Source organism: Hydra vulgaris, chromosome 15, assembly GCF_038396675.1.
Source record: "Hydra vulgaris chromosome 15, alternate assembly HydraT2T_AEP".
Lineage (NCBI taxonomy): Eukaryota > Metazoa > Cnidaria > Hydrozoa > Anthoathecata > Hydridae > Hydra > Hydra vulgaris.
Window position 1 is genome coordinate 29313428 of NC_088934.1, and position 14694 is coordinate 29328121.

A 14694-nucleotide genomic window follows, 5' to 3' on the forward strand; every position below is an offset into this window, starting at 1 on the left:
GCAGTGCCACTAATATTATTGACAGTGCCATTAATATTATTGACACTGGGATCAATATTATTGACAGTATTTATAATGCTTATGACTTTATATAATTTTTTATGTTATAAGTAAAATACCGGGTACAAAGCCATGTTAAAGTAATATTCAGTATATTAGTTTTGTCTTCGATGAGATTCATTTAACATTAAAAGTCATAGTTTTCTTAGGTTAAATTAAGATGTTTTAAAGTCCACAAGGGGCCATCTATAAAGTACATACCACTAATTTAGGATCCCTTTACCCCCTTGTACTCACTTGTATGCTTTTAACGACCTCACCCTCTCTCTGCGTACGTACGCATTATTTTTTTAAAAAAATTACCCCCTCCTTTCCTTACCCAACGCATAACTTTTCAAAACACTAAAAACAAAAAAATTATAAATTCGTCATTTTATTGATTAATTATATTTAATATTAAATTAATTTGTCATATTTCTGTTACATAACACAATATCGATTTTTTTAACTTCGTGAAATTCAACGTTTTTGTAAAAAAAAAAAGAAATCCAATTTTAGGAGAGATCCTAAAACTAAATTTTTATATAGTCCAACCGCCTACGTACTCGTTGTCTTAAACACCCCTTCTCCCCTTTAAAGGATTAATACTTTTTTTAGTAATCCACTCCTCCAAACATGCGTACGCGCTTTAAGCTCGACGAATTTTGACGTTTTTGTTCACTTAACATATCAATGTAACAATATATCAACATCAGATTATCATACTATTTTTAACAACCAACGTTTCCGTGTACATTAAAACAGTTAAGTTCACCATCTTATTTTGCAATGACAATTTTTTTTAATGCTTATATTTAAGGGAAAGGCTCTAGAACTATTATATATACCCCAAAACGCTCAGATTTTAGCGTACATATATGAACTTGATTTCGCATTCTTTGACAATCAGTTGCTATAATTTCAGGTAAAATGCGTTTTATACAGAAGCCCTTTTGCCTAAGTTTATCTGGGTTTTCATTTATGGTGTATATTGCTGATAACTTTGTTTTTAACAACTTTAAAAAAACAACAGTTATAACACGTTTAATACGCACATCACCACATTATGTGCAATGTGGCATCAGGTAATGGATCCATGTATAGATCTATTTTTATCTACTGTAGATAAAAATATATCACATTCTGAAATGTTTAAATTTTATAACGAACACACAATATTATCAATGCTTTTTCTCCATTCATTTCTCCTATCTTCTAAACTCTAATTAAGCAGCTTATTTTTGACACAAGCTTTTTGTTTATATTAGAGATTGTTTTCTTTTGGATTGAATGACTACACTGTAAGCATTGCATGATGTAATTCTTCCGGTAAAATATAAAAACTAAAATAAACATACCTCTAAGTAATTCATGTTTAATACAATTATATTTCATATATATTTTTACTTCAAAAACTTCGTGACACACTGTACAACGCTCAGTAAAAGTTGTATTTAAAAAAAAAGTAAAAAAAACTGTATAGCCATCAGAAAAGAATATATGATTTATCAATATTAGTGTTTTTAATGTAGCAAATCAAGGAATGTAAAAACTTATTTTCATATTTGAGGTTTGGTGGATGAGGCAAACATTACTTTTATTCATTACTAGAGGCCATTAAGTGGTCTCTGATTATGATTAAAATCATGATTATTATCCCATTTATTTTATTATATTAAATGGTTGTATTGAATTCAAAAAAATGTTTAAAAGAAAGCTAAGTTCTACTGTGCAAAAACAAAAAAAACGAAAAAAAAAATAAAAAATATAACATAAATCAGAATGTTCTTTTTTGAAATTTAAACAAATTAAATAAATAGACTTTGCACAAAAACTATATTGAGTTAGGAAAAATATTTAAAACTTGTACTTATATGAAAATACTTGTTGCTACAATAACAATATTTAGGGAGTTGAGGGTAATTTTAATTTCTACTGAAATTAGTTAACAAACTTTTAAGTTCAACATAATTGGTCGACTAACTTTAGCTTAACTGAAATTTATTTTAATAAAATACTGCTTAACCTAAAAACAACTCACAATTGGCGTTTTACTAACGTTTTACTATCGTATTTTGATAACCGTGGGATAAGATTATTTAAAGATACCCTAAAACTACCGTGAAATTGAATTATTATTTGATATTGGCAGTAGAAAACACTATGATATGATGAAAATTGAAACTATTTGATTGCTTAATGGCTGTTTATATGTTTTTATAATTATATTTGGATTTAATTATAATTGAATTTTGTTGTCACTTGTTATATAACTTTATATTACCGATTAGGAACGCCCAACAGTTAGGGCAACCTTTGTCTCAACAAACTCGACATTAGATAAAAGTGTTACGATATAATAAAGTTCTATTTATGTTGAAATATGTTTATAAGGAAAAATGTAAACGTGCCAACTAAATAGACGCTACAAAATAACTATATGCTTCATTCTTTCTTTTTAGCGAAGTTGGTAAACACAGGGCCACATACAGAAAAAAGATCCTATGCTTAGATGTTAATTTAAGTTAATTAATATACTTAGAGGTAATTAATATACTTGTGGATATACATATATATACATCTATGTATACTTAATAATAAATATAACTCGTAGATGTGCGTGCACTCGTTTACGCCAGTGCATAAATAATTCTGTCAATTTAATTATTTCATAATATACACAGGTCAACAAAAAAAATTTTTTTTCTGGTGCCGAGCAAACAAATTGATTTTTGTATAGCATTTCTCTTTTTGATTTCAAATATGCAACTCATTTTTTACCATCACGTCAAGTTGTAAAGATATTTAGGTTCAAATCTTTAGTATTTGGGGAAAAGTCCCTGATATTGTCGAAAAAAAAGTTATTCAAAAGTATGTCAACCTGGGTCTCAAAAGAAGCGTATTTTCATAGAGATTTTAGAAAACATAAATATTTTTCCTTAAAATTTATTGACAAAAAAATTATGAGAAAAAATGCTAAAGACTCTAATAAAAATTTCAACAAAATGTTATTTAGCAATAATACAAAAAATACTTATTTCTATTACAAATGAATAACGTTTTTAAAATCTCTATGAAAATACGCTTCTTTTGAACCCCAGGTTGACACACTTTTGAATAACTTTTTTTTCGACAATATTAGGGACTTTACTCTAAATACTTAAGATTTGAGCCTAAATATCTTTACAACTTGACGTGATGGTAAAAAAAGAGTTGCATATTTGAAATCAAAATGAGAAATGCTATACAAGAAACAAATTGTTTGCTCGGCACCAGAAAAAAATATTTTTTTTGTTGACCTGTGATATGCTTTTAACGACCTCACCCTCTCTCTGAATTAAAGAAATATACATTAATTTAACTAAGAAATTTAACCCAGCATGGAATTTGGTCCCAAAAAAACGTTCTGAACGTATTTCAAATGTTTTGGGAATTGAACAAGTTTAATATCATTTCTAATAATAAGGCAGCAAAGCTTTTTTATAGCAAAGTACTGCACAGGTTTTTCGTTGACCAAATTAAATAATTCTTTTGTTTTAATTTGATGGTAGGAATTAAAGATTTTCCGACTATTATTTTGTTAGCAGTTATGTAGTCCAAAAATTTCGTTAGTTTTTGCAAAATACCGATTTAAATTGTTTCATTAAAAAAAAAATCACAAATCAAATGCCTATTTCAAAAAAATATTTACTTTTAAGAAAAAATTACAGGAATAATAAAAACTTATTTTTGTTTAATTGCCTCTCTTTCGTAATGAAAAAATCTCATCTTGCAATTCCATGGGTTTTACCTATCACCTTGAAGTCAAGTGTAGTTTATGTGAATGGAAAACTTATATTCTTCTAAGCAGAGTAGTAAATTGAACTGAAATACAGCTCAGGGTAGGAAAAAATTTAAAGCAAACACACGAATGATAATTGGATTTAGAGAAATAGGTGAAGGGTATCAATCTATGAAAAACTTTAGTCGCCGTATGAATTTACAGTTTGACAGCCACTCTATTTAGCAAACTAATTATAGAAATATCAAATACGATAAAACTGCTAAAGAAAGTACGAAATGTGCCACAATGGAAATGAAAGATAACCATATTGATAACAATAAACCAATAATGAAGCATGTTAAGATTGATGGTGCATGGTAATGACGCGGCCATACCTCCCTTAATGGATTTGTAAGTGCAATTGTGGTTAGTGTTTAATCTTGAATACTTTCTCGAGAATTTCTCGAGAAAAAATCATTATTTTTATTTTTCAATTCTCGAGAAATTGAATAAAAATTCTCAAGAAAAAAATTAACATTAAATTTTAACATTAAATACTAATACTATGATAGCAAGAGTTTTTAAGTAATAATTTATTGCAATATTTTATATTTTATATAAGAAAAGAACGATTAAATTTTTTAGGAAATTCATGATTTGTCTGATTCTTTCAAACGATCTTACAAAAAGTTATCTGTAGTTTATTTCATTTATTTATTTATTTATTCTAGTTTTTATTGAAAAAATGAGCAACAACGGCAAGGGCAAGACTTAAAAAGATGTTAAGTCTTGTTTTAAAATAAACAACGATGAGACACATTGCAATTTATGTACAAGAAAATTATTATGCAAAGGTTTAGCAACGATTGGTATGCGGAGACATCTCGAAAATGTCCACAAATACACTCGCGTATTAGAAAGTTCTACGTCTCATCAAAATATACGGAATAAAGTTGAAAATCTAACTAATCAAACTATTTTAAAATTTGTAAAACGACCAACCTTGGCTGAATTGATTTCTAAATTGGCTGCTGAGGACGGTATATCGTTCAATAAAATTACTAAAAGTGAATTTATACAGCAAAGTATGAACGCCAAAGGATTCAGATTAACTCAAAAGCCTTCTGAGGTGAGACAAATAATGGTGGAATTTTACCATAGCAAGAAAGAAAAGATAGTACAGATTATAAGAAACTAAAGAACAAAGAAAGAAAGTTCAGCGTATCTATTGACGAATGGACAAGCGATAAAAATCGTAGATTCATGGGTGTTTATTTATACAGAAATAATGAAAATAATTCATTTAACCTTGGTTTGATTTTTATCGAAGGAAGTTGTACATCATAAATAACTTTGGAAATATTGTCGCAAAAATTAGAAGAATTTGGTCTATCTTTACAAGAAGATATTGTGGCTGTTATGAGCGATGGTGCTGCGGTTATGAAGAAACTTGGTAGATTATCGCCTGCCTTGCAGCAATTATGCTACAATCATGCCATACATCTAGCAGTTTTGAAAACATTTTACGCTGAACCGAAAAATGAAATAAACAAATCCGTAGAAATAAATGGTGCTAGCATTGGAAGTACAGAAGATGACTTTAATTTGGAAATTGATGTGTTACGTAGCAAAAACTTTCAACTTAAATCCTAAATTAAAGATGCAATTGTAGGAATACGGAAAATTGTAAAACTCTTTAAAAATTCTCCAGTGAAAAATGGAGTTTTACAAAAATATGTAAAAGACCAAGTACAAAAAGAATTTGCTTTGCTACTAGACTGAAAAATACGCTGGAATACTATTGAAACAATGGTGAAACTGTTCTTAAAAATCAAAAACTGTGTGCAAATGGCATTAAGTGAACTAAATTTAAACCATTTGTGGAAAGATAATTACATACAAATGACCGAAATTTTATTAGCTGGATTAGAACCAACACGAACAACTGTAGAAGCTTTAAGTCCAGGAGATGCAACAATTTTAACGCCCGAAGGAGCCTTAAAATTTTTATTTAATAAATTAGAGGAAAAATGTAGAAAGAATTAAATAATTAGAGAATTCTTAAAGAATATCAAAGAAGAAATAAGTAAAAGGAGAAATGATAATGTTGTATCTTTATACAAATTTTTACATAACCCAACAAATATATTCTACTTCTTCTTTGAAATCTTCGTCAAAAAATGATATTTATAAAACTGCTAGAGAAATATTCGATAGATTGTATGGGTCATCCGATTCCGAAAAAGATCTAACTGAAGAAACATCACTAGCAGCAATGTCAACACTGAGCTATCACTTAAAGAACAACTAAATTTAGCTATAACAAATACAACAAAATAAATTATGCCGCGCCAACGTTGCGGTAACGAAAACCAGAATCTTTATCAGACACTTAAAAAAGAATGCAGCATATTCCAATTAACTGCAATAAGGTCACAAAATTTGGAAAATCTAAAAGATGCATTATCTACAAAAAAACCAAGTTCAACGCAAAACGAACGTAATTTCTCGACTACTAATGATTTTGTTACAAAAAAAAAGAAATAGATTATCATTCACGTCATTGAATGCGCTATGCTTTTTAAAATATTACTTCAAAAACAATAAATAAAAATTATTATTTATGTGCTTATAATTTGTCTATCTGTTGTTTTCGTTTCACACTTTTGTACTAGTATTTTTGTGTTACATAAATTAACTAATAAATAACAATTAAAAAATCCTTACACTTGTATATTTTAGAGTATATCTTTTTTTCGTCATATTTTTATACCATTTTTTTCTTATATTAATTGACTTAATATAAGTCAATTAATATAAGAAAAGTTTGTTACTCTGCTGTTTTTTTAATCCAATGTTTGTCCATATACATTTTATGTACATAAATTATATTAAAATTAAAAAAAAATTACGATTTTGACATTCCTCAAACTTTCTCGAGAATTCTCGAGAAGCTCATTCTCAATTTCTCATTTCTCGAGAATTAAAAAACATCGAAAAATCTTAAACATTAATTGTGGGTGATAATTGCGTTGATTATGAAGCAATGCATGTCAAAACTTTGCATGGGCTGTAGTATATGGAAAAATAAAAAAGCTTCACCACGATACAATGTTTTGAAAGCTCAACATATCTGTCATATAAATCATAAACATTCTTCTGGGTCAATGGAAGAAGCTGGTGCTGTAAAAATATTTGCACGTTCAATTAAAAATAATAATATTATTTATATTCATTATCTTGAAGACGGAGATAGCTCATCTTATAAAGAAGTAATAAAATCTGATCCCTATAAAGACTATAAAATAACTCCTGAAAAGTTAGAGTGTGTTGCACATGTACAAAAAAGAACTGGTACACGGCTACGAAATTTTATCAAAAGTTACAAAGGAACGTCGACTCCACTAGGTGGAAAAAATAAACTGACAGAAAATGTGATTAATGCAAAATTATTATGGTTTAGCTATAAGAAGCAATAAAAATAACATTTATGCCATGAAAAACGCAATATGGGCTATTTTATTTCACTGTATTGGATATTCAAATCAAGAGACACTGTTTTTGCCCAAGAACTGAAACAAGTTGGTGTCAGTATCAGTATTACAAATTACATAATACTTCAAAGTATAAAGAATATATTAATTTACTATTATGGATTAGTAACCTTTTAAAACTAGTGTTTAAAGATCTATCAAATGAAGAATTACTGTTAAAATGCGTACATGGGCAGGCCCAAAATGCAAGTCTTAATGCATTGGTTTGGCCTCGTTGCCCTAAAAACATATTTGTTTGTAAACAAATATTTGAAGCGAGTATTAATTCAGCAATTTTACACTACAATGAAGGTGTTAAAAATATTTTACTTTTATTTGGGCGTTGTTACAAACTCTAAATCTTATGAACAAATTATTTCACGTGTAAAGAGCATGGATATAAAGACAAGTGAGAAAGTAAAAAATAGAAGAAAAAGTTTCAGAGCAATAAAAAAAAGATCATTTTATGTATCAAGAGGGTTTTAAACGTCATGTATATACATTTTTAAATATATTACAACTTGATTGAACTTTGATTTTTTGCAAGATTTTGTAACTTCAAAACCCACCATCACAGGTTAGAAAAATTCAATTTACTTTTTAAATAAATTTTCACAGTATCTTCAGTATACATATAAAATTCATATGAACTAACCCCTTATAACAATTAAATGTATTTATTGCATATTATTTGTTTTTTATTCACAATTTGGTAATTTTTTGGGGGGAAAGATGGATATTTTTTATTCTATTAAGATTTCATATGCTGTTTTAGTTCAAATGAATTATCTATTGTTGAAGAACAAACAAACAAAAATTCATTGTGACTTGTTGATTAAATTTTGTGTTGTGCTTTGAAATTTCCTTATTATTTTATATAAGTATGGGTAGGCGAGGCAAGTTAATAAAAAAAAAAGCCAAATGATTATTAACATGAATTCAAATTTTTTTAGAAGTTCTTAAGAAATAATAATAGTTTTTAAAAGAATTAGGTTTTTTCCATTCCTACCACCTTAAACTCCTTTTTTAAAAAAAACAAACATGTTTAGTCAACTTTTTCAATAAAAAAAACCCAGTTATTTCACTTCAGTAAATTTTCTACTAATTCATCTAGTAATCATTCTAGTAATTCATCAACCAATACATCATTATTTAATGTTCTGTATATAAAAACAAGGTTTACCGTTTTTACTACTTCCATCTTGTTTCTTATCTTGGAATGAACAAGTCTAAAAGTTAAAAAAATTCTTTCAATTCCAGCACTAGAAGCTGGTGCGTTTAACAAACCTTCAATATCCATAATGTTGCAGTCCAAAGATTTTAGAGATTTCCACCGTTATATTGATGATACATATTTTTAAAACAGATTCACTATACAAATAACTTTTATCGAACGGAGAAGATTTGGTTTTTAACTTGAATATTATTGGTTACAAGTTCTTATATTCTTTATCTCTAAAGGTCATTGCAGCTTCATTTTCATTTTCAGAAAGATTAGATCCAAAGTTGATATTTTTTTGATGGGTTTAAACCATCGGTTTAAACCATTTGGTTAACCCTAACTAATGTATCTTCGAAGCAGTCATTTTAATAACTTTGATTTTTTTATTCTTTGAATTTAAAGAACTTAGCAAATTTTTGTTATTTAATTTTTAAAATTAAAAGATAAGTATATCAATTTTTATAAAAAGAGAATATATCAATTTTTGTTGAAAAAAACTTTAATAAATATAAAAACAAAAATGCATACAACAGCTACTTATTTTCTAAACATAAGACAGTTGAGAATAAAATGAGGAATGCGAAAACGTAAAACGCAGAAATAAAGTGCGGAAATTTTTCGATAGATACACACACTTTAACGCACATTTTAAACAAATCAAGTTTTAAAGTTGTTTAACTTCCTTATACTTTATTTATAATTTGTACTACTGTTGTAGCAATTTTTTACAACTAAATCTCCATCTTGGCATTAACCTATTTTGCAGATCAGGACATAGCATTTTTGTGATACTGCAACTAGGAAGACTCAATATTTATAAGTTCCTTTCTATCCTTCTTTCTCCAAAGTAAGTTGTGTTGATTGTGGCTATAGAGCCACATGTAGAATTATATTAATATCATATAATAATATGTTCATAATATCATATATTATATATTAATATCATATATTAATATTATATAAATATATTAGTGTTATATTAATATATTAATGTTATATTAATATATCTTATATTAATATTATATATTAATATTAATATAATATATATTAATAATAATATATATTATATTATTATTATATATTAATATCACATATTAATATCATATTAATTTGTTCGATCCTATATAATTCGTCTGAGTAGACGAATTATATAGGATTGAACATATGGGACAGATTGTGTAAAATCGGACAAAGATTATTATCAATATTTTTTTTTATAACATATATGTAAAATATTTTATTTTTTTAATGCACGTCTTTTTGACGTCAAATAAATTGTCAATAACATACTTCAGCTTTTTTAGATCTGGTGTTTCAATTTTTTTACATGTGGTGTTACAATTTTTTTACAAGTGGAGTTTTAATTTTTGAAAAAAAAGTATGAGGTTCGATAGCTACTAAAGTAAGATTGTAAAGGAATTCTAACAATTTTCCCATTAAATGCTTACCCGTGTTGCTCTGTGACAAGACTTATATTTGTAATGTTTATCATAAAAAAAGAGCACTTAAAAATACATTCTTGAGTAAGCTTTGGGAATGCATTGTTATTTTAAAAATAAAATTAAAAAAATAGAAACTGTCCTTAAATATACATAGTGTACATAAGCCCTGTGCATAGTGTACATAGGTTATAAATGTGCATAGTGTTCGCAATTAAGAGCTGATATAGGAGACGGGGAAAAAATCCTAGGCCGACAAAACAATCCTCAGACTCTATTATCTATATATTCAAGGTATAAATAATAGAACTCTATCATCTATGTCTTTTAAGAGAGCCCAAATGCGAACCTCTAAGCACTATAATTTGGGCTTTAAATTGTGTATAAACAAAACGACCGATAAACAAAAACCGCGATGAAAAATTTGCGTAGGTTAAGATATTTTTTGCATAATAACTTTCAGCAAACTTTTTTTCTAAGAAATTGCAAAATTAAATATGAACGTTCATGTATTAAGAAAAAATTCGTTACCGTGATATTATCTTCCACTTCACCGATCTGGAAGTCTTTTAATAAGTTTAACGCGCTTTTGGAGTGCAAATGTATAGTTTTATCTTGTAAGTAGTGTGTGATATCATTTCCAGCATGAGATAAAATCAGGTTTTCGCCACCAGGATGTTGGTTTAGGAAACGAGTGATGTCGTATACTTTACCACTCTCAATAATCCAACAATCTTGTGCGCTGCAGTGTTTTTTAATTTCGTTGTAAGTAAAAGTTTTAAATCTTGCAGAAAAATTGTTAGAAGACGGAGCCATAATTAAATCATTGAATAAGTGGTAATAATAAATTCTCTACTTGACTATATTCAAATTCATAAGAAACACGTTTTCATTAAAAAAATAATCACATAAATACATACTTCACAAAATAATTCACAAAAGAAAATTGCCAATTTAATGACAAAAGAATCATATTAAAAACGAGAAAATAAAATTCTTTGTAACAAAACGTGCAACAGTAACAACAACAAATAGTCCTTGAAATCTGTTTAAAAACATCAAAAATTTTTGCTAAACTCGATATTATATTAATTATGAACGATTGAAAGTGTTTATTGAACTCAAACGTCTTAGATGCGCTAATTACTAAATGTTTCTATGAATAGACGAATTAGGAAACTATACATTTCTGCCATCCTAAGCGTCACAATTTAAAAAAATAAAAAATAATAACATTGGTTTACGATTAAAAATAACTGCAGCAGGGTTGCTAGAATTGTTTTTATCAAAAGTTAACTACATAGCATAATTAACTACATTTTAATACATTAAATTTAAGTGTTTTGTATCGCAAAACACTTAAACAGAAGATAATAAAGTAATATTTAAAGGAATAACTTCTTTTTAAATCAAATAATTCAATAAAACTTTTTTATAAACAAAAGCTACTTTTTTAAATAAAAATTTATAAAAGTTCAAAAGTATCATAAATATTTTTAATAAAGTATAAGCAGAATTTTACTTTTTTCGTTTTACTTTTTGACTTATTTTATTTTGAATATTTACTTTTGACGTTTTTTTAATGCTTGAGGAAAGATGTTTAAACCGCGTAGTTTAATATGTCTGAAAAAAAAGATACAAAAATTCGTTCGAAATATTCAGTATTTCTTGACAACGCTTTATTTAAAACTTTTAAAATACCGCCAATTTGAAACGTAAATTACGATTTTAAAAATACAATAAAGAAAAATTTCAGGTTCGAATATTCCACAGTTATGCCTTCTAATTCCAATCAAATTGTAATAAGCGCCCTTAGATTAATTATCTTGATAAGGTTGTGAAAATTATATATATGTATATATGTGTGTGTATATATATATATATATATATATATATATATATATATATATATATATATATATATATATATATATATATATATATATATATATATATACATATATATATATTTATATATATATATATATATATATATATATATATATATATATATATTATATATATATATATATATATATATATATATATATATATATATATATATATATATATATATATATATATATATATATATATATATATATATATATATATATATATATATATATATATATATATATATGTATCTGTACCTCAGAAGTCAAAGGTCAGTTGTCACATTTTAGAAATTGCTCAGGAGTGAGGAAATAGTAAAATGATTAGTCTTTATTGGCTTATTCTTGATGGTTAAATTTATGTAATTTTTTTTTGTGTTTTATTTAATTTGTCTTAAGGCACATTAAATATAATTATGATAAAAATTATAAAATTCGTTTTTATTCACAATTTTTATATATTTTTAAAATTCTTTTTAATTACTTTCCATTTTCAAATGTTTTTTTTCTTTTAACTTTGTTTTTTTGTCTTTTTCTTATCTAATTTTTTTCTTTTTTTAATTTGTTTGGTTTGGTTTTTAATTTTTTTTTCAGTTTTTGCTTTTTTATACCTTTTTTTTCTTTTCTTCATTCTCTTTATTTTATATTTTATTTCTTTATTTTTATTTTATTTATTTTTCTTATTTTATTCTTTTTTCTTTATCTTTCTTTTTTTTTTTAATTTATTTCTAAAATTCGTTATAAAAAATCGTCCGCCATTCCGGAACTCTCTGCACTGTCTCTAACAACACTGTCATTAACAACAACTTAATTATCGATAATAAAACTATTGCTAATTCATTTAATGATTATTTTTTAAATATATCAATGAATATTTCTGAAAAAATTGAACCTTCAATTAATAAATTTAACGATTTTCTTAAAATCCCAAATTTTAACTCATTTTTCCTTTCACCTGTTACAAAAGAAGAAATTGAAGCAATTATTTCCGTGATGAATGATAGGAAAAGTATTGGCCCTAATAGCCTTCCCACTTCAATTCTTAAACTATCTTCAAAAATTATATCTGAACCAATCTCTAAAATGGTTAATAACTCATTTAAAAAAGGAATTTTTCCTGACGTTTTTAAGATTTCTAACATTATTCCAATTCACAAAAATGGGTCAAAGCTTGAACCATCTAATTACAGACCTATTTCTTTGTTATCCAACATCGGAAAAATATTTGAAAAAACTATGTACAAGAGACTGTACAGCTTTTTTGATACCTTTAATTGCTTTCATAAATTACAATACGGATTTAGATGTAATCATTCTACTACACATGCGCTAATTGATTTTACAGAAACTTTAAGAAACGCCCTTGATAAAAATAAGTTTGTTTGTGGTGTTTTCCTTGACGTGCAAAAAGCATTCGACACAGTAAATCACGATGTTCTTCTTGCTAAAATTACAATACTATGGTGTACGTGGAATTCCACTTAAATGGTTTAAATCCTACTTAAATAACAGACTTCAATACGTTACAGTTAAGGAAACATCCTCAATAGCCAAAACTATAATTTCGGGAGTCCCACAAGGGTCAATATTGGGGCCTCTGCTTTTCCTTGTATACATCAACGAACTAAACACCTGCATTAATAATGTTTTAACATACCATTTCGCCGATGACACTAGCCTGTTAATTGTTGAAGATTCGCTTGAAAAAATGCAGTTAAAAACTAATGAGGCCATATTTTCTTTTATTAATTGGCTCAGAGCAAATAAAATTTCACTAAACGCTACAAAAACTAAAATAGTTATCTTTAAAACCAAAACCCAAAAAAACAAGGAACAATGCACTTTTAACATTAATGGAAAAATATTAACTTCGTCAAAAACTGTGAAGTACCTTTTATATATATATATATATATATGCATATATATGCATATATATATATATATATATATATATGCATATATATGCATATATATATATATATATATGCATATATATACACATATAAATATATATATATATGCATATATATATACATATATATACATATCATATATATATATATATATATATATATATATATATATATATATATATATATATATATATATATATATATATATATATATATATATATGAGTTTGATACAATCAGTAACCAAATTAATACGTTAATGTTAACCGCAAATCAGTAACCAAATTAATGTTAACGGCAAAATGCCGTAGCAGTAATAAAAAATATATATACGTATATATTTAAATGTTAAATTATTAATTTGATGAAGAGACTTTTCCAGGAGTCTCTATGCTGATTTAACAGTTTATCACATCGAAATACGATTTTTAAATGTATTCAAAGTTGGAGCGTTTGCAGTGTGCTGTGTGAGAGAATTCCAATGGACCGCAAGTTTGATCTCTCCTCACGTCCTCTTACGATTTGACGGTTGAGTTGCTTGTCATAGCCGCGCAGGTTGTACACCTCACGCCCAATTAGTTGGTGCTGTGGGACCAAAAAATGAACTTCATTAATGTTGTTGAAAATCTTGAATTTTTGAGGGTGGTAAGTTTGAGTATCTTAAGACACTTTGTTTTATCAATATGGCTGATGAATGATATTGTCTTAGTGACGCGGTCTTGAACATTCTCAAGTAACTTAATGTCTGTTTCTAGATACGGGGACCAGGCTTGAATGGCGAATTCTTGATGTGGCCGGATATACGTTATATAGAGTGTGCTCTTCGATGGATTTGTAAAATGTTTCATTAAAATTGAAATCTCTATAAAGAAGCATTGACGAGCAGCCAAG

General features: G+C 26.8%; 1 protein-coding gene across 1 annotated transcript in view; it reads right to left on the reverse strand.

The window, feature by feature from the left end:
* The window catches only part of LOC105843087 (fatty acid 2-hydroxylase), a 32023-nt gene extending 21079 nt beyond the window's left edge, over positions 1-10944 (reverse strand). Inside the window, exon 1 of the mRNA XM_065820297.1 lies at positions 10528-10944. Within this exon, the coding sequence (XP_065676369.1) occupies positions 10528-10812 (285 nt within the window). The 5' untranslated portion in view covers positions 10813-10944. The remainder of the gene's footprint in view (positions 1-10527) is intronic.
* Between the last annotated feature and the right edge of the window lie 3750 nt (positions 10945-14694).